This window comes from Aspergillus ambiguus, assembly GCF_047715705.1.
Source record: "Aspergillus ambiguus strain CBS 117.58 unplaced genomic scaffold BDV59scaffold_47, whole genome shotgun sequence".
NCBI lineage: Eukaryota > Fungi > Ascomycota > Eurotiomycetes > Eurotiales > Aspergillaceae > Aspergillus > Aspergillus ambiguus.
The window spans coordinates 35,073-62,515 of NW_027395560.1; the positions used below are offsets into that span (position 1 = coordinate 35,073).

The window sequence follows — 27,443 nt, forward strand, 5'->3', positions numbered from 1 at the left end:
TCGGGGCCGGTCCAAAGGGCAACACACGTGACTCCCACTTCCGGAGAGCCGCCGACACTGCTTCGTTCCACTCCTGCTCTTCCCGCCCGTCAGTCCATTGCCTCGACCATCCCCGTGCTCTGCGCTACTTTCCTCAAGGTGGGTGATTGTTTGCACGAGATATCCACTATTCGACCAATTGTCTCTCTGACCCTCCTGCAAGATGAACGCTGCGACCGCTCTCCGGGCCAGAATGGCCACCTCCTTCGTTGCCCGTCGTGGCTTTTCCACCACCCGCGCCCAGCTCGGCAGCCCCTACCACTACGCTGAGGGTCCTCGCTCCAACATCCCCTTCAACCCTCTGACCAAGCACTTCTTCTGGAGATACTGGGCTTTCATGGGTACGTGATTCCGTTGCATTGGTTGTACAAGGTGCTGGGCGTGACAAGCTGACTCGGGACCTCTAGTTACTGGTTTCGGTGCTCCCTTCGCCATTGCTGGTATGTGTTTCACCAAGCTCCGTGGACTGCACGGACTCAATGGACTAACTGCTTGTGCCTTCAGTCTGGCAAACCTACAAGACCCGTTAAATGCTGGTTTGCGCTGTATTTTACCTCCGCGCCATGGGAAGCTGGGGCATTGGGACGGGGTCGAAATTGTATCCTACGTTGGAAGTATTCGGATATTGTGTATAAAGCTAGAGAATTTATCAGTCCTTGACCTACGAAAAAGTAATTGTATACCTTGCAGTATTTTCCCCAGCTCCGTAGGTGCGCTGATGCGATGGGTTGTAGTCGTCGATGGGCTGATGCACATTAGAATATGGATGAAGTCATTGGTCGATTATTTTTTGACTGTTCGAAAATTAAAATCTTCGGGTCCGCATCTGATATCGACCGACCGTCCCACAAACACTGATATACCCCCTCATTTACTGCTCCTGCAGAGGAGTGTACATTTAATTGACTTAATTATTCCGTGATCCATATCCCAAGCCTTTTTCGGCCGTGGACTTTGTTGATACATGGCGGCGGGGTAACCGGTCATCAACATGCGCAACCTGAAAAACGTGCGCCTCGTCGAGGTGCAGCTTCAGAATGATCTCCCTCTCACGGCGACAGCCTGGGATACAGCTTCAGATTCGGTCATTTGCACCTTTGGCCCTACCGAGACAAACCCTGTTATCGAACTGAGAAGAAAGCCCCAAGACGCCTACTTTGTGGACCCGGTGGGCGCAGATGTATTCGAATGCATCGCATCCTGGGATGCGCCGTGTCCGTTGCCAGACTTGCCCTGTGATCGGGTTCTTTCACTGCATTATTTTGCCGACAACCTAAGTGCTTGTCTGGTAATGGAAGGAGGCGATATCATCATCGTCCGTGAAGAACCTCTTCCCGGCGAGGACAAGATTGAAATCTTGGGTTCCGTCGACGTTGGGATCACTGCTGCCGCATGGTCTCCTGATGAAGAGCTTCTAGCTCTGACCACAAGAGCCAATACGTTCCTGTACATGACTCGCGAGTTTGAGAACGTGGCTGAGATCACATTCACCCCGCAAGATCTGCAGGCGTCGCAGCATGTCTCCGTGGGTTGGGGAAAACGCGAGACCCAGTTCCAAGGAAAAAGAGCCAAAGCTCTTCGTGACCCTACTGTCCCTGAGAAGGTTGATGAGGGAAAGCTGAGCAGCAAGGATGACGGAAGGACCACCATCAGTTGGCGGGGAGACGGTGCGTACGTCGCCGTGAACAGTGTTGAACAAGACTCGCGTCGTGTCATTCGAGTTTATTCGCGCGAAGGAACCATCGACAGTGTCAGTGAGCCTGTTGATGGGCTAGAGTCTGCGCTCAGCTGGAGACCGTATGGAAACCTGATTGCTGGTATCCAGCGGTTGGATGAACGGGTCGATGTGGTGTTCTTCGAAAGGAATGGCCTGCGTCATGGGGAGTTTACCCTGCGCCTGACCGAGGAAGAGCGCTGCTCATGGGCTTCAAATATCCATTTGAGCTGGAATATTGACTCGACTGTGCTTGCTGTTCATTTCAAGGATAGAGTACAGTTTTGGACTATGGGCAATTACCACTACTATCTGAAACAGGAAGTGCCTGTGGTGACCAACCCTGACTATTCAAACGTTTTCTCCTTCAAATGGCACCAAGAGAAAGCCCTTCGTTTTGTCGTTGGTGCTTCCGGTATGTGACATGAATATGGTCTTCGTGGTGCTGCTGCTGATACCCTGATAGGCTCCATCCTTGACATGGACTTCGTCTTTGATGTTGCGCATGGTTCGACAGTATCGCCGAACGATGTCGGCGCTGTCGCTGTTATCGACGGAAGTAAGTAATCTTAATTTCTCTGCAAGAACGGTTCTAACCTTGAATAAAAGAAATCCTGAAATTGACGCCCCTGAGGTTGTCGGGTGTTCCGCCTCCCATGGCCCACAACGAGGTGACGCTGGATTCCAGCATCGTTGATGTCGCATTTAGCAAGTCCGGGACTCGAATCGCCGTCCTCATGAAGGACTGCTTCTCCGTGTTCATGTGGTCTTTTAAGACTCGGCCAGTTTCGCCTCCTATCCTTGAGTCTAGCTATCCGTTGTCAGGCGCGCCGGATAGTCGCCCACGGCAGATTGCTTTCCTCAATGAGAATGAAGTATACATTTTGAAGAACAGCGGCCCAAATTCCACCGACATCGAGCGGACAACTCTGGAGACCAGAGAAACTAAAGCCGTTTACCACGCCGCTGATTCGGAGCAATTGGTTTCTATCTTCCCGGATTTGACGGATGAAGCATTATGGTTCTCCCACGTCGGTCAACCAGGTCAATCGATTGCATATTCAACCATCACGGTCGACTCTTCCAATGAAGTCGTTGCATCCTATCCCGAAGGGCCCACCGTCGATACATACTGGGCTAAAGCTGCCGTGCTACCTGAAGACGAGGTAACTACTATAGGAATCCTTCCATACAAATCATGCTAACATTCAAAAGCATATCCTTATCTCTCTGACAAGGACCGGGGCTCTCTATGCGAATACGCGTTTGCTTGCCAAGAACTGCACTTCCTTTCTAGTCACTAAAGCCCATGTGGTGTTCACCACATCCCAGCATTTATTGAAATTCGTCCACCTGACAAGAGCTGAATGTCAGTACTCATCCCACGTGCATTACTCTGAATTTCCTCTGACAATCTCCAGCTATGGATGTACCGCCCGATACGCCGGAGACAGACGAACGGTGCAGAAGCATTGAACGTGGTGGACGTTTGGTGACCGTGATGCCGACAATATTCGCGGTCACCCTGCAGATGCCCCGCGGCAATATAGAGACCATATATCCTCGAGCTCTTGTGTTGGCCGGTATCCGATCCTTTATTGACCGGAAGGACTACCGGTCTGCCTACCTGACATGTCGCAGCCAAATGGTGGACATGAACATTATCCACGACTACGCACCCGAGCAATTCATGGAGAGTGTTCATTTGTTTGTTGATCAGGTCAAGAGAGTTGACTTCATTGACGAGTTCCTATCACGGCTAAGGTACGTGCACGATCAACTGCCCATAAGTATCTTTGTCTAATATCCTATAGTGAGGATGATGTCTCTCAAACCCTCTACAAGGACACGTTGAAGCTTCCAGCGTCCGACGGCACACAGCCAAATGTGGGGAGCACGCCTGTCAAAGCACCTGGAAAGAGCAAGGTCAACCGGATTTGTGATGCCTTCCTCGCTCTGTTGGAGAAGCGAATGGACACGAACCTGCATAACCTGATTACCGCACATGTTTGCAAATACCCGCCAGACCTCGAATCTGGACTCCAGTTGGTTGCACGCCTGAGAGGTACGGAAATCTCTGCTCTCTGATTCCTGCCCCCGCTAACTGTCCTATAGAGGAGAGCCCCCAGCAAGCGGACGATGCAATTGAACACATGTGCTTCTTGACAGACGCCAACCGCCTGTACGACAACGCATTGGGCCTTTATGACCTAGAACTCACCTTGCTGGTTGCTCAGCAAGCCCAGCGGGTAAGAAGCGCTGCAACAAATCCATCAACACACATAACTAATATTCCTAGGATCCCCGCGAGTATCTCCCTTTCCTGCGCAAACTCCAGAAGCTACCCGACCTCCGACGTCAATTTGAGATCGACAATTACCTGGGGCGCTGGAGCAAGGCTCTGCGACATTTGCACAAGCTCAACGCGCACGACGAACTGCGGACGTATGCCATCAAACACGTCCTCTACAAAGACGCCATCGACATCTACAAGTACCAGCCCGAGCAGCTGCACGACATAACCCATATCTACGCCGACTATCTCTACGACCAGTCCATGTTCAAAGAGGCAGGCATCGGTACGTCATCCCTCACCCACCAACCAACCCACTACTAACCCAGCCCAGCCTACGAGTCACTCTCACTCTACACCGACGCCTACAAAAGCTACCACCTCGCCCATCTCTGGCGTGAATCTCTATACTGTGCGATGATGGTCCCCCTATCCGAAGAAGAGCTCCGCTCGCACGCAACCACCCTCGCCACGACCCTAACCGACGAGACGCGCGACTACATCTCCGCCGCCCAAATCCACGCCGAGCATCTCCACGACATCACAGGCGCCGCACGACTCTACTGCCGCGGCGCGCGCTTTGCCGACGCCACCCGGCTGCTCGCAGCGCACGGCAAACAGTCCCTCATCCCGGAGATCGTCGATGCGGGTCTCGCCGACTCGATGGGCTCGATGACCGACCTCCTCGCCGACTTCCGCGGCCAGCTTAACGCCCAGGTGCCGCGCGTCCGGGAGCTGCGCGAGCGTCGTGCCGCCGACCCGCTCGCCTACTTCGGCGGCGACCCCACCACTGGCGACCTGGGCGCGGACATCCCGGACAACGTGTCGCTAGCGCCCACGGACGCGTCCACCCTGGCCGGGCGGACCATGTACACCCGTTACACGGGAAAGACTACAGCGTCGCGGCAGACGTCGAGGACGCGCAGACGGGAGGAGCGCAAGCGTGCTCGTGGTAAGAAGGGCACCGTCTACGAGGAGGAGTACCTGGTCAACAGTGTGCGTCGTCTCATTGAACGAGTGAACTCGACTGTGGCTGAGACTGAGGGCCTTGTGGATGCGCTTCTGCGCCGTGGGATGCGGGAGCGTGCTGCCGCTATCGAGAAGGCGATGCAGGAGGTTCTCAAACTCTGCGCTGAAAGTCGTGAGGAGGTCTTTGACGTGTCTGCTCAGCAGACGACGACGCCGGGCGACGACCCGCAGGCTGATGTAGATGCGGGCGAGCCGCTCAAGGCTAGAGGGTCGCAGGGTGTTTTCTACGAGAGCATCACGTCTACGGAGACGGGTGGAACGAATGTGAAGGAAGTGCCACCGGTGAAGGAGTTGAAGGCTTCAGCGCTGCTTAGTTAAAAGCCCGGCGTAGGTAAAGGACTTTTTCCAATTTTCCACCCAGATTAGAAATAGAAAATGTTTTATACCCAAAAGATGCAATTTTCCCTGGTGGACGTGTCCAGTCAGGTGCTTTGCCTGTCTATTTCGTCAAAAATAGTCAAATTAATAGATACATATGCATCGTGAATTTTTCCATGCAAAAAAAGATATTCGCTACCCGCTTTTCAGCAAAAGAACCCGAACTGCAGGTTGCTAGAACCTGGAAGAGAAGGTAATTATAGGGTATCTGTCAAGGAAGTATGCAATGTGACAGCGCGTGGACCATCACAATGCTACTCAAACCGTATCTGCGCTCAATGAGAGATGATTTCACCACGCTCGTTAACAAGGTGATCGTTGACGCTGATCGGACCCTCACCGACACCGGTCAGGATGACACGGCTCACACCCTCCTTGAGCACAGTAAGGGCGCGCGAATCCACATTATCGAGAGCAACGCCGGGGGTAGTAGTGTTCTTAAGAGGCTCGTAGAAGGGACCGTCCCATCCCTCAGTGTTGGGGCCCAAGATAGCCTTGACAGTGCCCGCAACAAGGTCGGAATCCTTATCAAGGTAGTAGATGACAGCGTTCGGACCAGCATCAAAAGTGTAAGCGGCCACAGTGCGGCCGGCGGCTCGGTTAATATCGTGTACGAGGCGAACGGCAGCGCGAGAAACGTCGTTCATGTAGAAAATAGGAGGCCAGGAGTCCAGACATGTAGCGTGGAAGCCGTTGGAGTCGCGCATGGTGATCTCCGCGAATGAAGGGAAGTCTCGGTTCTGAATTGCCGTTTCAATGGCGGACATGCGTTCAGGCACCACGGAGGATGCGCGGGTTGCAAACAGGTTGGAGGTAGCAACAGTGGTCTGCATACCTTCGGTACTAGGGACGTCCTTCTTTTCGGCGCTGACGACGAGGATGATTGCGCGCATTTCCGGCCAGTGAGACGCGGGGGCCACTTCCTCTGCCAAACTGTCACTTCCATCAGTGAGGGTTCCAGCGCGCCAGGCGACGTATCCACCCATCAACGACCGACACGCCGAACCGGAACCCTGACGGGCAATACGGCTGAGATCACGGGGGGAATCGGGGAGCTGGTAGAGATCTGCGACAGCGCGGACGAGCGCGGCGAAACCGGCGGCGGAGCTGGCGAGACCGGCGGCCGTGGGAAAGTTGTTCTCGGAGACGATACGGAGAGGAAGTGTGGACAGTTTGGGCAGAGAAGGGTCCGCATCTTCAAGGGCTTTGCGGAGCGAGCGCAGGTTGGAAAGACACGCCAGAGTGCGCTTCGAGGACTGGATCTCCTGGGGTTTGCCATTGAGGGTCAACTCATCCTGGGAGGGGTATTGAGTCGAGCAAGAGGCGGTGGTGAGGGTGCGCAGAGACCGTTGAGACAAGGTCACGGAGAGAGACGAGTTGGTAGGCAGATTCAGAGAAGGATCCCTTTTTCCCCAGTACCTGAAATGCCGGAATTAGTATCCAGTGGCTAATTCGACGGCAATGGTGCAACCATAGCCGTTGTCATATCAAAATGGCGGGGTAGAAGAACGTACTTGATGACCGCAATGTTGACTGGGGCGGTGGTGGTAGCACGAAAGACCGAGGTGTCAGCCATTGTAATTCAAGGCAGTGAGAGCGACGCTGGTTGAGAGGAGGAACGAGAAGGACAGGTGTTGCAAGACAAGAATGGGAGAAGAAAAGGGATGATGTGAGGGATGATCGAGATGATGGGAATTTCCCTGTTGGGTAAAGCAAACAGTCGGAGGCGGTGAGCGAGAAAACGCACCCGGCAGTTTCCCACCGCCTTCATGCTCTTCTCCAGCCAAATCAGATCCATTCCATTTTATTTTACCCAAGCCGTCTGTCCACCTTCTGTACCTACATACTCAGTTCCCTTCCAACCACGCGGCCACCATGGGTGCCGGTGCAAGCACGCCTTCGCCTCCTCCTGCTGAGTCTGACCCAGCTGCCAAATGTCCCGTCGACCACAAAACCCGTGAAATATGGCTGCAACAACATAAGGCGTCGGGGAAAGTGGCTCCTCCCCACCCATCACCTTCCGCAGAGTCAAATGATAAGCCAAAATCAAAGTCGCAGCGTCCTTTATCCAATGACCGTGAAGTCAGCAGTATTCCTCGAGCCATTGATCCAGGATCGCAACCTGCGCAGGCTGCGCCTCCGTCCCCGTATTCATCCTCCGCCGCATCCCATGGTACTCCGTCCAATGCGGAGACAGAGACTGGCCATGACCAAAGCACTGGAAATTGGATCTACCCCTCGGAACGTCAGTTTTTCGAGGCGCTTATGCGTAAAGGAAACACTCCGGCTTCCACCACGTCCGCGTCCGAATTGGCGACTTCAGTAGCCTCGATCATCCCCATTCATAATGCGGTCAACGAGCGTGCCTGGCAGCAGATTCTCGACTGGGAGAGTCGTGCGCCCCGATCAGACCCGGGAAGCAAGAAATGCGGAGGCCCCAGGTTATATTCGTTTCGCGGACTGGGGGTTGACCCTCAGTTCCTAAGTCCTCGTGCCCGCATCAACAGTCTCATGGGCTACCAACTGCCCTTCGACCGACATGACTGGGTTGTGGAGAGGTGCGGCGGAGAGAGAATCGAATACGTGATTGATTTCTACCAGGGCAAGTCCGACGGGGGTAGTAGCAATGCAGGATTGGCTTCCAATGTTGGCCCGGGTAAACTCAGCTTCTATCTGGATGTACGACCAAAAATGAACACCTGGGAGGGCTGTCGGATGAGATTTAGCCGCTTTTCGGGATTGTGAATGGTATCTCTGTTCTCGCTTGATCTGCCTGCGAACTGGCTTCCATCTGTGCATATAGAGGGCGACATCGGAGTTTTGGTACGGATTTGACGTCTTTTGTGTATAAATACTGTATAACATAGTGTATGATACTCAACTCACATATAAATGGACAGAAAAACAAAGCAGACAGTGACAGACGTTGTAGATAGCAGTTCCCTCGCTCCGGATGCGCCTGATACTCATGGAAATCCATAAAACAAGTGACGAGATAGATCGAACAAGCGCCAAATAGCCATACATCGGTGGATATCATGAAGAAAGAGGGGAAATGCCGTAGTCAAAAGCGGGGGAACAAAACAAATACAGCGTCATAACCGAAGGCCGAGAAGACCTAACCCAATGTAGCGGCGAGAATGATGATTACCAGGATAATAGCAAGAATGACGAGCAGACAGCATGCCTTGTTACGTGCGTTCTTCTGATGTCTGCTGGCACTACGAAGCTCGACATTGGCGCCCCGCGTATCGTCGGTGACTCGCTCAACATTCTCGCTGATAATATCGAGCTGACCACCTTGTTCGTGGACGATATGCGCCACGTCCCGGAAAAGCTCATTGAGTTCTCCCACACTTTGTTCGATATTGCGAATCTCCGTCTCACGCTCGATAATCAGAGACTCCTGGAAATCAACTTCGTCTTGGTTTGCCATACGAGGCTGTTGTTCCATAAGCTGTTGCTGGTGGAGCGCTTCAGCCTCGTCTGGAGCATGGTGGCTTTCTTCCACCGCGGTGCGAGCGGCAACTGCCGAGGCACGTTGTTTCTCCAGGGCTCGGCGTTGAACAGTCTGGAACTCGTCCAGTGTTGCTTTGAACTCAGACGACAGCTTCTGTTGTGTCCATTTTTGGGAAGGCTATCGGAGATGAGTCAGCGGATGCGTACAGTGAGGCAGCCGGCGGTGCCATGGAGCTTAGCTTACATTGACGTCTTCCCAAGCCTGGACCTTCTTGATACCTTCTCCTACGTCCTTGAATCCGGAGCGCGTCTGCTCCAGAAGATTGTGGACTCGCTCGCGCACCCGTTCCGTGTCACGTTTTGTACCTAGAAGCGCAATCTGATCCGATAAGCGGGTGATGTTGGAGGTCAAGTTGAAGAGCTGATTGGAGAGAGACTCCGTCAGGCGATGGAACTCGGGGTCATCTCGGTACTGGGGATCGTCGGAACGACGCAACGGTGTAGATTGCGCTTCTAGTGAGTTGAGACGGTCGAATGACATGGTGAACGGGGGGAGGGATGTGCGGACGGAGAGATATGGAGGTGAGGAGGAGGGGATGATGAATAGATGTTACCTTATCAGGTGGTTGGTTGCCTGGGTGGATGCCCGCAAACGCAGGCCGCAATCACATGATGTGGCGGTGAAGGAAATCACCTGACGACGACAGTGTGGCTGGTGTGTTTTGATGCTTTGGGCCAAAAAAAGCTTCGTGGAATCGCCGCACGACTCCATCGCCGCGCCATTCGAGCTCCTCCCCGCCTCATCTTGCACCATCGATGCTTGAGAATTAGACAAGAAGCTGTACTGTGTGGCGAATCTGATCATGCTGTGAATTTTCTGATTTCCTCGAGCTAGAGATCGTCAACAGTCCCTCGTTTAGCTTGCATCATGCCTCCCACTCGGCCGCGCCCATACCGGCGCATTCTGACTTCGGCGCTGCATCGGCGGTTCGTCCATGCTTCGGCTCTTGCGCTGCTTGTATGCTATATTGTTGCCTTTTTGGTTGGACAGAAGACATCCTGTAAGTCATCGCTGCGCGAGAGGCAGCCGCAGGTCTCTCTCGACCGGGTTAACTAACGCGGCCTGACCTGCTAGTACTATGGGCGTGGTTCCCAATTGGTGCATGCGGAATACGAACGATCCTCCTTTTCATCTCGAGTCTCGTCATATTTGTCCTGCGTGTTGGACAGATGCATATCGGCTCGAGAACTACCATCTCCCCCGTCAGCACTTTCAAATACCTCGTCCCTCTCAACATCTTGCAAACCTTCGGATGGTACATCTTCTCTGCTTGGTGGTTCAGTGAGATCTACAAATGGTCAGTCCCGACGGAGACTCATATGGAATGGGTGAAGCGAGCTCGGTATGTGTTGTGTGTTCCGCTGACTTGCATTACGGCTTCCTAACAACACCTTTAGCCCACACGAGCGGGCAAGTCTGAATGAGCGCCCGATATACCTGTACACTTGTCATTTCCTACTGGCGATTGTGCAATCCATTGCTCATCTTTACTACGACTACGATCGCGTTCCCATCCCCGTTGCTACGCGGGCTGCAGGTGCTGCGGACAAGAGAACTCATCCGCTGGAGTCAGTCTCGAGGCGGATCCAGGCTGCCCTCCCTCGACTTGTCTTGGATGGGTTCGCTCGGAGTACCATCGTCGCCGGAACCTTTCCGGTTGTGTACACTCTCCTATTCCGGCGTGCCGCCTGGAGCTTCACCATGTACTGGGCGAAACTTTTCTGGGACTTCCCCCGATCCGCCGCGGATCCCCCGGGGTTAATTCCTGGGATCGGCATGGGACTCGTGCCTCGCACAATCTTCTCCGGAGGCCTCCTGGTTCTCTGCTGGCAGACCTCCAACCTCTTCTTTTCCGTGTTCATCAGCAAGGAGCCTCTCAAGCGGGGCCAGCCCTTGACATCCGAGGCCAAAGATCCCAACGGCAGCCTGCTGACCGGATTGAAAGCGAAAAAAGAGACTGTCCGAGCCTTTGCTTTCTGGGAGCTATGCTTCATCAGCCAGGAATTTCCTGACAGACGCAAGGCAATCTTCAACGACATCGACCGCGAGGGCGGCGCCGCCTGGTCGCAGATCCTCCAGGCCGCAACAGAAACGATCAAAGGCATGACCACTCGGATCGATGAAAAGCAGAACCCCCCTCCGGGTGCCGCGGCAAAATCCCCCTCGCCCACCGAAAAGCCCCAGCCCGTCCTTCACACTTTGCCCCGGCTCACCGACCCGCCCAAAGAAGGCAACTTCTTCGCTCCGTCTCCCAGGGCCTCCTCGCGACAACAGCGCATCGGCGATGCCTTCAGCACCACCGCCAAATCCTACGGCCAGTCCCCAGACTGGACGCCCACGGCTCGCGCCCGTGCCAGGGACGTCTTCGATCGCGCGTCCTCGGCGATGCTCAGCCCCGAGCGCAAGCAGAAGCTGCTCGCATCCTCGCAGGAGCTCAAGCTGCTCACGGGCCCCTCATCGACCAGCAAACCGGAGAACGTGCACCCCCTCATCGCCCAGTTCCTGCGCACCCCCGTCGGCTGGCTCTTCCGGCAGACGTACGCGCGCCGCCTGTCCGGAATCGTCCTCGGCGCGCCGCATGCAAGCCTGTGCTCGATAGTCGACGCCATCGAGTCTCTCACCCGGCTCCTCGTCGCGAGTCTCCATGAAGACCAGTATGGGAAGGTGCAGGCTGACGTCCCCGGTGTCGTGCGACTCTTCACAGAAACCGTCATGACCCTGGAGGCCTTCGTCCACGGTGGTCTCGACGCTCACTGGACGGATGTCTCTTTCCCGCCCGCTAGCGACCCGCAGGCGCAGGCCGCGGCCCGCCGTGTCCCCGACGTGGAACTAGTTCTGGATACCCTCAAGACGTCGCTCACTGACCTGCTGGCTGCGTTCCAGCTCTATCTCAAAGACATTGGGCTAGTGGGTAAGGACCTCCGTCTGGCCCGGGAAGCGGCCGGGCTCACCGAGGAATGAGTACTGTCGAGGTAGTGGTGGGGTTGAGGTGTTATCACCCAACGTGTTTTGTTTCCACATTGGAAATCCAAAAGTCACGACTTAAGACAAGACAATAGGAGGCGCTGGATACCTAGTCTCGTCTCTTGGCTATGCATGGACCCGGCGTTTAGTTGATTGTTTTGCTCAATGTAATGAATGGGAGGTAGGACGATCATTGCTCGTTAATGTAAGCTTCTTGTACTGTAACATGTATGCCGCAATCTGTACCTATATCTTTCGTTTTCCCTTTCTTTCAAATCATATACACGGTATCTATGTACAAACCCAGCGCCCGCTGGGCCAAACAGTAAGAACTCAAGCGGATCATTTAAGCAACAATGATCACAAATGAAAAGAAAAGACAATCAGGAAGGGGGAGATATCCAACAGTCCAATGTGGACTAGAGTCTAAGAAAGAAAGTAAACCAAGGCCGCACGCAACGTACAATCCAAACCGACGATTCCCCCGCCAAATAGTTCCCTAGGACTCCAAATTTTCCATCACCAAAGGCTCGAGCAAATAAACAGACAGAAGAAAAGAAAGAATAGACAGGTCAAGGCAAAGGTCATGTTCGCGTCACGTGGCTGTATTGCCTCAATTGCCCCTGGGTGTGCACGATGCCGTCTGTACATGCAGGGAGCGTCATGACGGTAGGACAAATGTAAAGGATACAGGAGATATGCAACTGACAACAAATGTGCCAGACGCCGCAAAAGAACACCGCCACGGCAAAGAATTTGGGTTGGTCAACCCAAGGAGGGAGACTGGACAAACGTTATGTAATTTACGAGTCGCTAAACAGATGCAAATGACATCCCCAACACCTGACTGGCCTTCTGGCCAGCCTAAGCCACACGCGAGGAACAAGCGACCACCCTGAAAGAGCCGCGTTGAATCCATGATGCCCCAGCGGAGCACAGTAATTGTCAACAACCACCGAGAGCCTCGTTGATCTTGTTTGACGCGAGGGGCCCGCCAGCGGACGAGGTCTGCGTGCTACTGGCCGCATTCTTCGGTTCCGGCGGGGTTTCCTCCTTCATGCAGGCGTTCTCCAAGATGTTGGTCCATTTCCCGCTCGTCCCGGCGTGGCTGTGTTTCAGGTGCTGGCGGAAGTGATCTGCGCGATAGAACTTCTTGGCGTTGTTGCACTCGCCGAACTTGTGCACCGAAGTGAGATGCTCAAACCTGCGATCCCAGTCCGGCTGAGGGAAGTTAGGAAACTCCTCACCGCAGTAGCCGCAGGTGTCGTGCGACGGACCCGAAGTCGTCTGGCTGGACGGGGAAGAAGACGGATGAAATGCGGCCTGGTAGGAAGGCAACGCGGCGCAAGACCAGGAGTGACGCCGGAGGTGGAGGGAGTTCTGGTGGCGTTCGGCCTCGTTCTTGTTCTTGAACCGGTTGTTGCAAAACAGACACGAATACTGCTTTTCCATCTCATGTGCCCTAGATCACCTGTTAGGTATGACGAACGGAGAAGGGGATTGGGCCGCGCTGGTCTTACCGAAGCTCCTCAGGGCTGTCGAACTTCTTGGGCTTCTTGGGACAGCAATCGCAGATATACAGTCCGCTCATTTTCGATACGGAAGACTTGGGGACGCTTGCGGGGCCCTGTAGGGAAAGCTTGCGCGCTGTGTTTGTGCTGGGGGAGTCAAGGGACGGTCCTTGGATGCTGCCTCTGCTGGTGGGAGGCGCTAGGCCACCTGGAGAGCTCGCGGTAAGGATTGACTTCTCGTGGGAAGCTTCGGGATCAGAGTTTGGTGAAAGGCGTCCGGGCGAGCGGTCGTACGCGGAAATGCTAGTCATGCTGCTTCCTCCCACCGATAGAGCTGCCGAGGAATACGACCCAGACGTCCGTAAGCTGAGAGAAGACGCTGCTGACAGGCTTCCATGGCTTGGGGTGTATCCGCTGTTGACGGACAGGGAGTTCGTGAACGGGTGACCGCTGGTCCTCCGTTGAGACAGATCACCATTACTTGTCGTTACGTGGAGAACATGTCTATCGTCGCTGACGGCTTCACGTGGTGGAGATGACGCCCTCCGTTTCATACCTGACTTGGTCACATCCAGATAGGGCGGTGTTGCTTCGCGGAGGTTAATCAATCGGGACGGCAGCGATTCATCGGTGGAAAGGTCGCCCTCGATATCCGAAAAAACGCCTTGATCGTAGCTGCCTCGGTTGGATCGGCTGGGAAGGCTGAATGTCTCATCATAGTGTGGCGTCGTTCCACCTGCACGGCGGCGGGATAGGTCACGCAGGTAGGCGGAATGGTCATAATCTACGGCCGAAGACGGGGCACTGCTTTCAACACTCGGACTCCGACATCCGATGTAGTCTTTCCAGCCGATTTTAGTGCCAGGGGAGATCCCGCCAGACTGAGAGCTAGTGGACCACCGCACATCGAGAGTGGATCCTTCAGAACCACCCGGCGAAGGTAGACTTCCAAAAGGCCTCTGGGGGATAGGTAAGGTGGACAGCGTGCTTCGAGGTTCACTCGCCAGGCTGATGGACTGCGGCGGAGAAAGTGGTTTGCCTATCTTAGACAGAAGGTGCTGGTCGTAGGCGTCAGATGAGTCTTTCACACTTCGTCGAGAGAAATCCCTTTCGCCTTTCAAACTATGATCAATATATCAGCATATGGCCATGAAAACACGGCGCTTCAGCGTGTTGGAAACGGATGGTGAAGAATGGAGACCAAAACTATGAGGCATAAGAGCCTGGACTTGAGGTATCGTCATAGGTACTTACATCGGGCTGGTTGGGGTCACTGAAACAGCGTTCCTAAAGCCTTCATCCGCCGGAGGAGGAGGTTCGATTTTGATATGAGCTTCAGGGCTCCGGGATACCGGCAATCCACTTTGTCGACCGTCGAGTTCGTCCAAGACCATGCGATCAGACCGGGGAGCCGACTCCGGGCGGCGGTGGCCACCGAATAAGCTTGAACCGGGGTTAATTGGAGCGAGTTTTGTGCCCAATGATCCTGAAGGGTTGGCATGTAGCCATCCAGCGTCGTACCCGTTCTCGAGGTCGGCAATGCGAGGCGGAGGAGGTAGTGGCGGCGGGGCAAATGTCATCGAAGAGGTTGTAATAGGCATGGGCCCTGGGGGTGAAAAGGTATGTCCAGGCATTGTATGTGAAGGTCTTCCGTTGGAACGGTGATGATCATAACCGGTGTTGTAGTCATGTACGTTGATCGAGGGTGGCGAGATTCGAGGGAAGTCCATGGTACGACCAGCTCCACCAATGCTCGCTGATCAACACACACAGAAAAAGGAGGGGCGATGTCGAGGGGTGAAGGACAAGTATCATCCAACCATGAATGATTACAGGGAGAAACGGCGTCCGAACCAGAGCGAGATGGGTGACAAACCTGCTGGGACGCCTGAACAGAAGAACCCGCTTCTAATCCTTGGCAATTTTGTCGCACAATGATCAATGACGGCGAAAAAAGACAAGAATAAAAGATCGGAACAATGGGGATCAAGTAGAGCAAAGAAAACTGGTGATCTAAGGCGGGTGTCAGCAAGAGAAGGTCACCAGTAGATGGATAGGGCTGAATGTGACAGACCTCCCCGGATACCCTTACCAGCCCCGTAATTCCAAACGCAAGAAACACTCCAGTCGAAAAGTATTGAGCCGGCGATTCGCTACCTCAACGGCTTTCCGTGACAGTCGCGCACAACCTTGCGAAACAGTCTGTGTGCCATCAATTCGCCGGAGAGCGGCAAGTTATTGAGGGGAGACGGCGCAAGGACCACACCGCATGCTGTAACTTTTTTCCTTTTTGTATTCTTTTGCTTTAAGGCGTCTGAAAGGAGTGCGTTTGAATATTGACTGGACGATAGAGAATGACTCGGATCATGCAACGAGTAACCAGTCGGATATGTGATCCAGGGTGGCCAAAAAATGAGAGTGCCAGAAGGGCCGGACGGGCCTCTGGAGCAACCCTAAGAGGGAGATGTTGAGGATAAAGTAGAACTGGAATAATCAGACCGGGGAGAAAAGGAAAGGAAGAGAAGAGACCGCGTGGTTGGAGTGGGAGGAGAGGTTAGGTGGTGAAGAAGAGAAGAGGAAGAATATGGAGGAAGAGAAGGTAAGGAAAAGCACGTGTTGAAGTATGTAGAGGAAAAGGCGAAGGAAAGCCTCAGGCAACGTCAGGAAGGAGGAGGCGAGAGCAGCAGCAACAGATGTATGTATGTAGATTGGGTGGGAGGCGAGGAAAATCAATCCGACTTGTGATGCCACCACCACCTTACGGAGTACAGGTAAGTAGAAGGAGGGTTGCTCCCTACAAGGCTGTAATTTTATTTGGTTTTTTATGGCGCTCCATCCGCCTGGTCGGTGGCTGTATTTCCCCCTCCTTTTCCCAAGGTTCCTTTAGGCTTCGTTTCCTGGCCAGCCCAAGCTTGGGGAGAGGAAAACGCCGGCGATAGTGGGAGGATCTGGGAAGAGTCGATTCAATCCAGTCTGTTCAAGGAGCTGGAGGTATGGACAGAGGGAAACCGCCCGAGTAATAATAATAAATAACCCCCAGCAGAGAAATAATAAAAAAAACAACCGCAAATAAGGCTATTCAAGGATGATACAGCGCTGGTATTTGGGTATCCGCTTTCAACTGCAGTTTGGTCGCGGTGGGCACGCTCAGTTAGTGCCGTAATTTCAGGGGATTTTCATGGAGTCCACCATACTTTTAACAGACATCGCGTGTTTATGTGGTTTACTGTTTGATTTATGGTTACATTGCATTTACAGTCTCTCCCGAGCACTTTTAATAGGTGTCCAGGAAGACAGAGGTGAGATTACCTAGCTAGGCATCCCAGGATACAAGTATAGTCAGGTAAATTGCAATACGACGACTCAGGTAATATAGGTAATTTTCTTTTTTCCGTACATACCAGGTACAATCCAGTGCCCCCTAGGTAAATCACGACTCAAGGCGTCGGATCATTAGTAATGTGCGAGATCAAAGAAGTAAGAATAGAATCAGCATCTTCGCAACACCTTCAAGGCATCTACATTTATGTTCCCCGCCAGGTCTGATATGGGGGTTGGTTAGCGTCCTAACTGGGGGATCTTAGGGTTTAACTCCAAAACTTGGCCGTTTCATTCTTAACCCCAGTGGACGGATCAACCAAGAACCACCCGGCCTCACCATCACCTATCAGGCACTGTAGTGACCTTCCCGTTCGGGCAAGCCATCCTCCCACGTACTGCGTACAGTGTACGGTGCTAGAAAAAGTCTAACGGCATTCCTGACAGTGAGCTTCCTGGAGACAACCGTCCGAGACGAAATGGACCGCTTCCATCCAAAATCTGATCCATGCCAAGTCTTCTAGCAGAGATGATCGTACTACTCTATCCAGGTTATCCATTGGCCCACGAGAGGGGAAACTTTAATCTCCCGCGGGAGAATTGCTGGTCTTGACACCTTCTTTCTCTTCAAAATGAGAGCCTTCAGCCCATCGCTGAAGACAGCTCATTCTCTAGATATTCCAGCCCAACCGCCAGCTCTGTCTGAGCCAACAGAGACACCCGACAAGGAAGGTAAAGAATCCAGTCCAGCGGTGAGGAGAAGCTAGCCGAGTTGGTTATGACTGGGGACAGGCGCTTAGGAATGAGGCAGTGCTGGAAGATTGTTATTTCATCCTCCAGAAAAGAGAATATCTGATTGGCCGGAAATCATTGACTCCATCCGTGATTGGATCTTCCCTCTGGCATCAACAGGGTTGCTCAATCAGCCTAATATTAATCATAACATAAAATAACTCTCGGCTCGGTTTGATATCCTCCACCTGAAGACGAAACATGCCAAAACTACCAACATCCCTTGATCATCCTGTGTACTCCGTACTGCATACAATCTTCATGGCCCTGCGGGTCACCCTACAAGATGACAGCCCGCTCGTATTTTCCGGTCACTCCATCTCAGGTCGCAGGTCTTTGTTTGGCTCTTACAGGACACCCCATTCTAAAATACAGTACCAAGACAATGCGTGTCGAGGAAGACAGTACACGAATTACACTCCCCGCCGGTACCGTTCCCCAGGCGGTTGACGCAGGATTCCAGAAGAATCAGTTCAAGGCTGGCCCTCATCTGCATCCAGGGTACCGAGTACAGACAACCCGACTCTTGATGCAGACAGGACCCACCGGACAAGTAATATCCAACGATGAGTGGTTCTATCCAGCTGGACCCGCTGCCTAGTGGCCTCCACTATGACCTTAGATACATGCACTGCCACAGTGCTGTCATTTGGCATTCCCCATCGCACCTTGCAATCCGAGGAAATTCCCTCGATACGAGATTTTTTTCTTTTCTTTCTTTCTTTACGGATCACCCAATTCCTGTGGTAATTATTATCGAGGAGAAGGTATGAAAAGGGGGAAATCGTTTTCTAGGCATCGATCCGCCAAGTCTCCCAAGAGAAAGGAAGTATACTGCATTGTGGTGTAACCGAATGCGAGAACCATTGTTCTCATCGAGAAATCAGCGGAGTCCAGCGGATTCAGTCTCGCTCCACTACTGGTAATTGTGCTCTCCCTAATTCTTCATACTCCTTTTGCTCGTCCCAAAGTGGGTATCGTAAAATAAATGTTCCTGGGAGCTTGCATTTCTTCGGCTTCATCGGATCGGATACGATGCGACCAGTGAGAAAGAAATGGGTTCGAGGGCAATCTTCGATTGACCGCCATCCCAGAAATTAGGCCCAAAAAGCAAGGCGGCGAAATCTAGGAGGGGCAAAGAGATCTACAGCGAGCAAGAAGAAGAGGATTTTGTCATTCCTTTTGCCACTACTGTACAACGCAGCATTTCAGCTACTAGACCATGACGATCAGAAGTCTCTTGCACACTCATGGATTGGGTACGAATTTACCTCTGAATAACTAAATCAATAATATTAATGACAGGAATAACCCTCTTTTTCTTCGCCAGTCTTACACACCCTTCCCACATGTATCACCCGGACTGAACACGCACGCATGCATCCACAATCATGATGGTGGTGGTGGCAATCCAGCGGATTGGTCGTGTATTCGTTAGCCTTTTTCTTCCTTGTAAGGCAACAGGCCGGTGTCATTTTGCCATCGTAGTATCCTTCTAGATCGTGGGCCTGACACGACTAGCGGCAACCCTTTTCCTCCCCTCTCACTTCCATGATAGTGTGAGCTAGCGACCAAACTACTCCAATTCGGCTCTGCACTCCCTGATTCGGAAAGGGCCCGCGCTACATGTAGCTATGCCGTAGTTAGCCCGACGTAGTCCGTCGCCTGTTGTGTCAGGGGTTACCGGTAGGGTTGCCTTATGGTTATACACACACGACCGAGACAGGGGGAGGCGAGATCAGAGAGAAGGGACGGGATTAATCTGACTACGGTTAGATTGCATTGGCCTAAAACACCGTCAGCCTTAAGCCTTAAAAGGCTGCAGGCTAAGTGTCGCGCACAGACAGAATGCAACAGAGCCCTTTCAGAGAGGTTTGAGCTACATCCGCCAACACACCCAGGTGTGATTCAAAATGCAACGGGGAGATATTACCTGTCCACGCATGGTTCGGTTAGTTTGATCATTACCCTATCGGAGAATTAAGCATTATTTACCTAGTCGGCGACTTGGGGATTTCTTGGCCAGCGTCACCCAACGCACGACCCTACGATTCAAGGATTCAGTCCCTTGACGGATCGTCGTCCTATGAGCTGCTTTCTATCGCTGGACTAGACTGTAATCCCTGATGCGTTTGGAAAACGACCGTCGCACGGACTCATCGTTAATGAGTCAATGATAGTATGTGGTCGACCGATCGACACGACTTGCCCGGCCAAAGATGGTTTCAAGTGGTCCCAATCTGAAACCATCTCCTGAAACGGAGCGCCAATCACTTTGCGATAGGACTGGAAGTATCCGATGTATTGCCGCTCCTCATGCCCGTCGGGTGCAGTATCCTTGCCTGGCCGTTGTCTTGTTCTTATGATAACGCAGGTGCGCAGGTTTTCGGACCGCGGTACGACAAGACCAAACCTGATAGAGATAGTGGGACATGACTTGGCTAGAACAACCCGAGGTACAGAATCAAGACACACTGATCTAGAATGTACTGGACAAGCGTGAGAACTCTAGACTGTACGCTGTGATTTGTAGCTCCGAGGTAAACTACGTACCCATTACGATGATTGCGGGGTAAGTGCCTGAGTGCCTGAGGGCAACACTTCAGCCCTTGCCCTTGCCCTAAACCCTACCTCCAGACATCCCGCGCCGCATTTGGCTCCTCCGGCGGGCATCCAATCAGGTTCATCATCCCGAAGCAACGCCTTAAACACTCTATCAAACTTGCATCGTCTTGCCGCCTGTATTTCCAACACATCTCGTGTCTGCATCCCGTGGCTTAGATTTCTCTGTTTCTTGATGATTTCCCGCAGACCGGCCTGATCAGTTGGTATCTCCTCACCATGGCCATGGACCGTATCCCTGGCCTGAACATTTACATTGGAGGGTTGGTTCGCCTTGCCCCAATACCATACTGGAAGCCCACCAGGGGACGACTATGACGGTCAATAAGAAATTAGACCGAAGACGGCAAAATGTCTCATACCGAACCCCTGACTGACATGCGTTATCGGCAGCATCTTTGCGCTCAAGAACAAAGCGGCCTTGGCCAGAGCGAACATCACTCATATACTTTCTGTGTTAAGACTACAACCAGATGAGGAGAGTTTTGCATCCTACCAGCATCACCGCATTGATGCGGATGATGTCGACGATGAGAATCTCCTAGAGCATTTCCCGTCCGCTATCAAATTCATCCAGTCCGGCCTGGACGCCGGTGGAAGCGTTCTTGTTCATTGGTCAGTGTCTCGTCCAGGTTTCCTATTCCAGCCGACCACTCTCCTCCAAAATCTTTACGCTCCTGTTTCTTCCTTTTGATCCACTGCCTGTGCTTGTATTTGCCTGATCTACTAGACTGGCAGGACATGTCTACTAACAACACGCAGTGCAATGGGCAAGTCCCGCTCCGCCACCATCTGCATTGCCTACATGCTCCACCAGCAGAGAGCAGCATTAACGCCACAATCCGCCTTGGCCATCATCCGGGAGAGTCGACCGCTCTGTGAGCCCAATGACGGGTTTATGGAACAACTGTCCGTCTACCATGAGATGGGCTGCCCCGATGATGTCACGGATCACCCACTGTACAGCCGGTGGCTGTACCGTCGCGAAGTGGAAGAGAGCGTAGCGTGCGGCCGGGCACCGGAGATGAAGTCGGTGCTGTTCGAAGATGAGCAGCCGCTTCCACCGCAAGCCCCTACCGATCAGACAACAGAGATCAAATGTCGCAAGTGCCGGTCAGTTTCTGAATTATATCCCCCTGTTTCTCACCTTACGTACTCATCCTCGTGCCTGGCAGACGGACACTGGCGACAAGCCCATTCATTGTCCCCCACGGCCCACCGAAGGACGCGGGCCCCTCGACGGACTGTGCACATGTCTTCCTGCACCCCCTGACGTGGATGCGTCCGTGTCTCTTCCCTAACAGTGACTCCGCCGAGTCATCGCAGGACGACCCGTCTCCGTACGGCTCCGACGCACCCCTCTCCGGGCGCTTAACCTGCCCCAACCCCACGTGCGGCTTCAACATTGGCAAGTTCGCGTGGCAGGGCATGCAGTGTAGTTGTGGCGACTGGGTTGTCCCCGCCATCGGGGTCGCGAAGGCGCGTGTCGACGTCTCGAAGCGCCTCAGCGCAGGTCCCGGCGCTGGGAGGTTGCCTCCCGCCGCATTGGGCATTCGCCTTCCTCCCAGTATGAGGCCTAGTAACGTAGACGAATCAGGCAGCGGACGGGGCAATCTCTGATGATCTGGAGGACTTAGAGTCTAACACCATCCCACCCTGTCCCTTGCCAGTCCCGCAGGACCCTACCGCAGCAAATTATCTGCTCCGGGTGTCTGAGCACATCTCACCATCCAACAGGTACCGCCGTATACCCCCATCTTGGACCCTTCCACCTACGTCACGTGGTATTGCGATCGACACTGCTCATTTCATGGATGGAGGAGATCGAGAAGGCTAAACACTGTCTGGACGTGGTGATTGGTTGGTGCGTCGGTATCTGCACCTTTCTTTTTTGGCGGGGAGGGGGATGGGCATCTAGAAGGGAATCATTATTTACGCAGGACAATTGTCTGTGTGGCAATCCGCTAGCTACGAGTTAGCGGGGACCAGTGACGGTACGGGTTCCCAGTTACAATGATATAGACTCAAGTCTGGCCCGCGGGGCGTATGATTTCAGAGGACCCTGATGCCGATCCCTCCACGAAACGGGAACACCACGACGATGGGAGGATAGCCAAAACGTCGATGACAGAAAACGACTATTTTCCCGTGTCTTGTCTCATTCCCCGTCCTTGCTGTAGCCAGACAGGCAGGCAGTCTCCACGGCTGACGGTCTGGCGTCTACGGTATCCGTCTAAGGCTGACGCTCCACGTGGTTGTAAGACCCAAGGAACACAACGAGAAAGAATCAACACCTCGCAGTCGACGACGCTAGAACCTGTCAGGAATCCTCAACCAGGGCTTTAAACCTCATATACCCCCCCACAACCCCACGAGGCTGTTTTAAAGGCCGCTCCACCGGGATACGTCGCAACCAATCGCCCCTCCCTTCCAGTACCGGGATCTGCGGCGTCGGCAGATCGGGGAGGATAGAGAAAGGAAGGCTTCCCTTGCAACAAGTTCCTGGGACGGATGGGGGGGGGGAGGGAAGGAATGTCTGGTAGGCTACGAAGGGCTGCTTAGTCTGGAACGCTCAGTTCACTAGCGCCAACTCGGGGGCTGTGCAAACTGCTCTTACGCAACAAGACCCATAATTCTGAGTCCAAGATTACCGGACGGGTTTTTATTACCAACCGGACGTATTTGCACTTCACCGGGGTAATTTTCCTTTCCCCTGTTAAGATTCTAGGTAAGCATTGATTGATTCTTGGCCGACTATCACGTCGATTAGCTAAGCCTCCCCCCAAAAAAAAGAGATCGCGAGGGAGATAACATGACGTCACTGATTCCTCCGTCGAAGTATACGATTCTACCGCTCCCTAGGATCGCCAGCACATGCTTCGCCTCGCTCAGCTAGACAGAAACCAGGAGGAAATTCTGCACGCCCTCCATTCCCGTTCCCGTACCCATCCCGCTGGTCCTGGACCCCCCATATCGATCCTGGGCTATCAGTGGAAGATCCGAAAAACTAGCAACAGCACAGCCTCCTTCCGTGCTCCACCGCACTGCAGGTCTTCCACCGGATCTCTTGCCTCGTACAACCAGGGGATAATAGTAAGGAAATGACCCGGCGAAAGTCGCCCTCGTGGTATTATTCAAGTTATTCAATACTACCTCAAAGTGCCGCAGTTAGCTACCCCCCTTGTCTTGTCACAGACACAGCCGTTAAATTAGTTTTCCCCGCAGCCTGGCTTTGCATGGGAGTGGATGGCCGTTCTTTCTTACGGACGGCCTATGCTATCCTATGTTTAGGTATGCGCGGGCATGCATGCGATACGTAGTGAGATCCGCAGGCTACACTCCAACCAAGGCAGACAACCAAGCATCTTCCTTGTCCCCTTCGCTCGGTAACTTTGCCCTCCGTAGGCTGGCTGAGATACTCCAGGCAGGAGGAATCTGGCGATCCTCCATGCTGATCGGAATCCATTACGTCGCAAGATTCCGGGACTCGCCATGACACGCCCCAAGTACGAGCTCGACAACGGCAGTGTTCTATAGGTGCGCTGTACATCAATCCGCCGCGGGCACGGACTCAGTTCGTCATCAGATCAGGCAGACGAAACACTCCCACTGCGCCATCGGTTGATCGGGAATCCTCCGAGCCTCATCCAGGCTGCCATTCCTCGGGAGGTAATTAGCTAGCGAGCTCGAGTCATGAAGTCATCAGCCGCAGCTATCCAGCACATACGCCGTACGCCGAACGCCGTGGAGCTCTGCCCAATGCTAGCGCTTATCAGTTGGGCTGTATGCACAAGGCTCGTGCTCGGAGCGAGTCAGCCAGCCCGGTAAGACAGTCGGTTTCTAGATGCTCACGCCCGGGGGCAGAACACGAGATCTCACGTCGCTCTGGCAAGACTGGCGGGCGGTAGTGCTGATGTGATGAACCCCCTTCGTTCTTTCGAGAAGGCATCCTTCCGTCGATCGCCAGGCACTCCATGATTGACACCAAGGCTGACGCGTGCCCCGTCGTAGAGTCGGGGTGATCATCACCGCCCCGACAGCATCGTAAAGCTTGTCGCCGCATCGCACTGTATGCAGACAGAATTGCGCCAGGATCGACGGCTCCACGTCCCGTCGGCGTCAGATTCCCCCCGTCGGCGCAGACGGGAAGAACGACGGATCCTGGAGCCGCTGGCGATTGCGCCTAGCCGCCTCGGCGTTGCGCATGCGGTCGATGCGCATTTGGTAGAAGTTCCTGCGGACGGTCAGTCAGTCAGTCAGTCAGTCAGTCAGTCGACAGGTCGACGGTGACATGTGTGTCATACTTGTGCAAGGCAAAGATACGAGGCGAGTCATCTGGGGTCGACGGGTTGCCTGATTCGGCCTTCTTGATGGATTCAATCTAGTCGTATCTTGTTAGTAGGCGGGGGGATACGATGCGACTCGCGGGGAGAAGAGACTGAGTCTGGAGTCTGGCTGGGGCTTCACCTTGTCATCTCGTTCTTTCTCGTCGGATTTATCGCCGGAGTCTGGTTTCTTGTCGGCGTCTTTGCCGCCGTCGGACGCCTTGTCTTTGTCTTTGTCGTTCTGCTTCTGTTTTTGTTTCTTCTTCTGCTGCTTCTCCTCGTACTCCTTCTTCACCTGTTCGATCTCCCGCGCCATCGCTTCCTGCTTCTTCTTCGCCGCCTGGTCCTCGGCGTCGACGATGGCAGAGCAGAAATTCTTGTCCTTCAGATGCGACGGACAGACGTAGAAGAAGTCCTGGCTACGTCAACATATGCTTCGCTCAGATCCATGGGACCGATGCGAGGTGTCTACCTTGTTGTCGGGCGTGATCAGCACGCTAGTCGACGGTTTGTAGCAGATGTAGCATGCTTTGCCGGCGGTGTCGGCTACGCGGCGGAGATGCCAAATGTTAGGAAGCGACATGGTGCTCTGGGAGCCAGGTTGAAGTGGATGGGAGTTTTCAAGCAGTCTCGTCCGCTGGATGGGATTAGAGTGCGTCTGGGCTGGTGCGCGGCGCTGTTGGGGGTGGAGACGTAATGTGACTTGAGGGTGGGGCACTTTGTAGTATGTTCCCTAACACTACACAATGGGCTCTTGGGCTTAATAGATACATACGGCGTACCCGTAGTAGAGATTGCATCATTGATCAATGTTCAATGCATTCCAGGTCTATACGCCATATATGATACAAGTAACATATTTACACTACTCAGTCACGCTGTCCTTGAAGGCCCGCAGAGTATTCGGCTCCTTCGACCCGGGGGTCATCAGCGCGGCGTTTTCCGATCGCCGACGCGCATCCGTCCAGAGCATGAACTCACCGTACGTCTTGGGCATGACGTTAATGTCCTTCTCGACGAGGAAGGTGTAGTTGAACTGGCCGGTGGACTTCTTCGTGCCGTGCTCGACGTCGCGCACCTTGGAGTCCACGCGCACCTGGACCTTGGTGTACTTGCCCTCGCCGCCCTCGTGCTCGAAGGGCTCCGTGAACGCCACCGTGGCGCGGAGATATAGCACGCTGCCGACTGGCACGGGGTTCTCGAAGGTACTGGGGTCAAGGGAGATGAAGTTGGGGCGGGCATGCGAGAAGGACGCGGCGCAGCAGAAGGCCAGCTCGAAGCTCTGCTTGAGGAGGAAGCCGCCAAAGATCATGAAGTTGTGGCGGTTGCGGTCTTGGGGCTGCATGATCATGGCCGACTTGAGGACCGTGTCGCTCATGAAGACCATGTTCGGGGGCCGCTGCGCGGGGGATTCGGGGTCTGAATATGTTAGCGGTGGGATCGAAACGGAAGGACCGCGCAGGACTTACTGAGGTACGACATCTCTTTCGTCCACATGGAGTGGATCAGGTTACTCTCGTCTGCGTTGGGCGCTTTCTCGAGCAGACTCCTCGTTCGCAGGGCTTTCTTGGCCTGGTAGTTCTCCTCTCCTTTCCGAAAGAGGAGGCGTTCCTCCGCGTTTTCCACCAGAATAGGGGCGACGGAGACGGGTCTAGAATGTGTGAGGAGGAGACTGCCCGTTGGATGGGGGAATACGAAACATACTTCTTCGTAGCGGGGTCAAGCGACACCATGGTGAATGCGCAGGTGATCAGAACATCCTCCGGCTTCGCCTGTTGGCCTTCGGCGGGGACCTTGGCGACCTGGAGCGAGACTTCCATACTCGACCGTCCAGTAGCGTAGGTGACTTGTCCGCTGAGCTCCAGATCGCAAATCTCCATCAGCGGATGCTCGATGGTGATACGGTCACAGGCGGCGGTGACCGTCGTTACCGAGTCGCCGGTGTGTCTGTAGGCAATCACGCCGGCAAGTGCATCGAGGTCCATAAGAAGAGATCCCAGTCTGCAAGAATCAGAGACAGTGTTGAGCGCGGCGCGGAGACTCGTACCTGATATGCCCGGAAGCGTTGAGATAGCTGTCCAGAAGCCATTTATCCTGGGCCAGGGGAAGCACCTATTCGCGCATCAGCACAATCCGTAGCTAGCAATATAGCCAACAACGTACAGCCCTGTAGTAGCTGTCGGACATCTTCTTGGGCGTCAGGTCCGGTTTGGCCGGGGGCGAACCCGCACCCTCGGCGGCCTTTGCATCATCACGACTCTTCGTCAAAGCCTCGATCCAGGGGGTCTTCACTCGCCGGGGCATCCAAGTTGGACTGAAAGCCGCATTGGGTTGACTGGAGTGGAAGTCTTTGGCAGCGACCAACGACGGGGTGGCCCTGGCGCGGAGGACACTGACGGCCGGAGTGGTGGATAGTAAACTGGTGGAGCGCGTCACCGCGGAGCGTCTCGTACTGAGGCCCAACATGATGTGAGAATTGTGAACAGAGAGGGATGGAGGGGGGTGTTGAGGTAGAATGCGGAGAGGAGGAACAATGATAGAATAAAGGGCAAATGAGGCCGGGGAAGTTAGTCAGTCATCGATCGGTTCATCCGCCCCCGATCCCGAGGGTGCTTCCCGTAGCCGCTCCCGCGTCGGTTTGCCTTCCGGAGTAACCCGGCGCGAAAGGAAATATCCATGTATACGTACTGCGTGCCTTAGTAGTGTGTAGGAGGCGTATGGGGCATGGTTCTAGACTTCTGCAGGGGAATCAGTGGGCTGAACAAACTGGGGTGGTCTGTTATGTGGGTGTTCGTGCTATGACATCATTTGTCTATAGTTAGTTCTATAGTCAGTTCTACAGCCTACTGCACTGCACTGGTTTATATTTCGTTAGCTTGATATCAGAGAATCCTAGACGATCTTTATTTACGGATTTTGTACAATGGCAGATAACTGA

General features: G+C 53.8%; 11 protein-coding genes across 11 annotated transcripts; 6 read left to right on the plus strand and 5 right to left on the minus strand.

Moving 5' to 3' along the window:
* Positions 1–92: 92 nt before the first annotated feature.
* BDV59DRAFT_187331 (cytochrome c oxidase VIIc family protein) lies at positions 93–710 on the plus strand. Its single transcript, XM_073691188.1, has 4 exons — positions 93–138; positions 203–380; positions 447–479; positions 544–710. Exons 2-4 carry the CDS (start codon positions 203–205, stop codon positions 567–569), a joined length of 237 nt encoding a protein of 78 aa, XP_073543768.1. The 5' UTR covers positions 93–138; the 3' UTR covers positions 570–710.
* A 320-nt stretch (positions 711–1,030) lies between these two features.
* On the plus strand, positions 1,031–5,393 carry BDV59DRAFT_205588 (Elongator subunit IKI3; the record flags this gene model as incomplete). Its single annotated transcript, XM_073694671.1, has 9 exons — positions 1,031–2,168; positions 2,220–2,312; positions 2,363–2,919; positions 2,969–3,122; positions 3,175–3,517; positions 3,568–3,818; positions 3,869–4,002; positions 4,053–4,332; positions 4,381–5,393. 9 exons carry the CDS (start codon positions 1,031–1,033, stop codon positions 5,391–5,393), a joined length of 3,963 nt encoding a protein of 1,320 aa, XP_073543769.1.
* Positions 5,394–5,560: 167 nt separating this feature from the next.
* On the minus strand, positions 5,561–7,139 carry mvd1 (diphosphomevalonate decarboxylase MVD1). Its single transcript, XM_073686843.1, has 2 exons — positions 6,968–7,139; positions 5,561–6,872 (listed from the first exon to the last, which is right to left on the minus strand). The coding sequence occupies exons 1-2, from the start codon at positions 7,027–7,029 to the stop codon at positions 5,729–5,731; spliced, it is 1,206 nt and encodes a 401-aa protein (XP_073543770.1). The 5' UTR covers positions 7,030–7,139; the 3' UTR covers positions 5,561–5,728.
* Positions 7,140–7,275: 136 nt separating this feature from the next.
* On the plus strand, positions 7,276–8,291 carry BDV59DRAFT_187336 (cytochrome c1 heme lyase CYT2). Its single transcript, XM_073691189.1, has one exon. It carries the CDS (start codon positions 7,329–7,331, stop codon positions 8,196–8,198), a length of 870 nt encoding a protein of 289 aa, XP_073543771.1. The 5' UTR covers positions 7,276–7,328; the 3' UTR covers positions 8,199–8,291.
* On the minus strand, positions 8,292–9,502 carry BDV59DRAFT_187337 (SNAP receptor PEP12). Its single transcript, XM_073691190.1, has 2 exons — positions 9,157–9,502; positions 8,292–9,090 (listed from the first exon to the last, which is right to left on the minus strand). The coding sequence occupies exons 1-2, from the start codon at positions 9,451–9,453 to the stop codon at positions 8,572–8,574; spliced, it is 816 nt and encodes a 271-aa protein (XP_073543772.1). The 5' UTR covers positions 9,454–9,502; the 3' UTR covers positions 8,292–8,571.
* A 173-nt stretch (positions 9,503–9,675) lies between these two features.
* On the plus strand, positions 9,676–12,152 carry BDV59DRAFT_187338 (nucleoporin NDC1). Its single transcript, XM_073691191.1, has 3 exons — positions 9,676–9,973; positions 10,048–10,315; positions 10,371–12,152. The coding sequence occupies exons 1-3, from the start codon at positions 9,841–9,843 to the stop codon at positions 11,932–11,934; spliced, it is 1,965 nt and encodes a 654-aa protein (XP_073543773.1). The 5' UTR covers positions 9,676–9,840; the 3' UTR covers positions 11,935–12,152.
* Positions 12,153–12,882: 730 nt separating this feature from the next.
* Positions 12,883–15,082, minus strand: znfA (putative C2H2 finger domain protein; the record flags this gene model as incomplete). The annotated part of the gene is made up of 3 exons (XM_073694672.1): positions 12,883–13,399; positions 13,458–14,570; positions 14,703–15,082. 3 exons carry the CDS (start codon positions 15,080–15,082, stop codon positions 12,883–12,885), a joined length of 2,010 nt encoding a protein of 669 aa, XP_073543774.1.
* Positions 15,083–17,753: 2,671 nt separating this feature from the next.
* BDV59DRAFT_187343 (uncharacterized protein) lies at positions 17,754–18,804 on the plus strand. The gene has a single exon (XM_073691192.1). It carries the CDS (start codon positions 17,845–17,847, stop codon positions 18,157–18,159), a length of 315 nt encoding a protein of 104 aa, XP_073543775.1. The 5' UTR covers positions 17,754–17,844; the 3' UTR covers positions 18,160–18,804.
* Positions 18,805–20,258: 1,454 nt separating this feature from the next.
* On the plus strand, positions 20,259–22,013 carry dspC (dual specificity phosphatase YVH1). The gene is made up of 4 exons (XM_073686845.1): positions 20,259–20,443; positions 20,574–20,795; positions 20,943–21,293; positions 21,356–22,013. Exons 1-4 carry the CDS (start codon positions 20,400–20,402, stop codon positions 21,798–21,800), a joined length of 1,062 nt encoding a protein of 353 aa, XP_073543776.1. The 5' UTR covers positions 20,259–20,399; the 3' UTR covers positions 21,801–22,013.
* Positions 22,014–24,430: 2,417 nt separating this feature from the next.
* Positions 24,431–25,219, minus strand: BDV59DRAFT_187349 (AAA-ATPase Vps4-associated 1 family protein). Its single transcript, XM_073691193.1, has 2 exons — positions 24,978–25,219; positions 24,431–24,920 (listed from the first exon to the last, which is right to left on the minus strand). The coding sequence occupies exons 1-2, from the start codon at positions 25,086–25,088 to the stop codon at positions 24,576–24,578; spliced, it is 456 nt and encodes a 151-aa protein (XP_073543777.1). The 5' UTR covers positions 25,089–25,219; the 3' UTR covers positions 24,431–24,575.
* An 85-nt stretch (positions 25,220–25,304) lies between these two features.
* On the minus strand, positions 25,305–27,059 carry BDV59DRAFT_187351 (putative acyl-CoA thioester hydrolase; the record flags this gene model as incomplete). The annotated part of the gene is made up of 5 exons (XM_073691194.1): positions 26,669–27,059; positions 26,553–26,617; positions 26,210–26,506; positions 25,975–26,156; positions 25,305–25,924 (listed from the first exon to the last, which is right to left on the minus strand). Coding segments are annotated over exons 1-5 (1,397 nt in total), but the record flags the coding sequence as incomplete, so codon positions are not given.
* Between the last annotated feature and the right edge of the window lie 384 nt (positions 27,060–27,443).

Excerpts from the sequence above, each read along its gene's own strand:
- BDV59DRAFT_187331 (XM_073691188.1), top strand. The coding sequence starts at position 203 with ATGAACGCTGCGACCGCTCTCCGGGCCAGAATGGCCACCTCCTTCGTT. Across the intron at positions 381-446 it reads GAGATACTGGGCTTTCATGG|TTACTGGTTTCGGTGCTCCC; the intron begins GTACGTGATTCC and ends CGGGACCTCTAG. Across the intron at positions 480-543 it reads TGCTCCCTTCGCCATTGCTG|TCTGGCAAACCTACAAGACC; the intron begins GTATGTGTTTCA and ends TTGTGCCTTCAG.
- mvd1 (XM_073686843.1), bottom strand. The coding sequence starts at position 7,029 with ATGGCTGACACCTCGGTCTTTCGTGCTACCACCACCGCCCCAGTCAAC. Across the intron at positions 6,873-6,967 it reads GTCAACATTGCGGTCATCAA|GTACTGGGGAAAAAGGGATC; the intron begins GTACGTTCTTCT and ends CCGGCATTTCAG.
- BDV59DRAFT_187336 (XM_073691189.1), top strand. The coding sequence starts at position 7,329 with ATGGGTGCCGGTGCAAGCACGCCTTCGCCTCCTCCTGCTGAGTCTGAC.
- BDV59DRAFT_187337 (XM_073691190.1), bottom strand. The coding sequence starts at position 9,453 with ATGTCATTCGACCGTCTCAACTCACTAGAAGCGCAATCTACACCGTTG. Across the intron at positions 9,091-9,156 it reads AGGCTTGGGAAGACGTCAAT|CCTTCCCAAAAATGGACACA; the intron begins GTAAGCTAAGCT and ends CATCTCCGATAG.
- BDV59DRAFT_187338 (XM_073691191.1), top strand. The coding sequence starts at position 9,841 with ATGCCTCCCACTCGGCCGCGCCCATACCGGCGCATTCTGACTTCGGCG. Across the intron at positions 9,974-10,047 it reads GGTTGGACAGAAGACATCCT|TACTATGGGCGTGGTTCCCA; the intron begins GTAAGTCATCGC and ends CTGACCTGCTAG. Across the intron at positions 10,316-10,370 it reads GAATGGGTGAAGCGAGCTCG|CCCACACGAGCGGGCAAGTC; the intron begins GTATGTGTTGTG and ends CAACACCTTTAG.
- BDV59DRAFT_187343 (XM_073691192.1), top strand. The coding sequence starts at position 17,845 with ATGACAGCCCGCTCGTATTTTCCGGTCACTCCATCTCAGGTCGCAGGT.
- dspC (XM_073686845.1), top strand. The coding sequence starts at position 20,400 with ATGGCCATGGACCGTATCCCTGGCCTGAACATTTACATTGGAGG. Across the intron at positions 20,796-20,942 it reads GGAAGCGTTCTTGTTCATTG|TGCAATGGGCAAGTCCCGCT; the intron begins GTCAGTGTCTCG and ends AACAACACGCAG. Across the intron at positions 21,294-21,355 it reads ATCAAATGTCGCAAGTGCCG|ACGGACACTGGCGACAAGCC; the intron begins GTCAGTTTCTGA and ends CGTGCCTGGCAG.
- BDV59DRAFT_187349 (XM_073691193.1), bottom strand. The coding sequence starts at position 25,088 with ATGTCGCTTCCTAACATTTGGCATCTCCGCCGCGTAGCCGACACCGCC. Across the intron at positions 24,921-24,977 it reads TGATCACGCCCGACAACAAG|GACTTCTTCTACGTCTGTCC; the intron begins GTAGACACCTCG and ends TGACGTAGCCAG.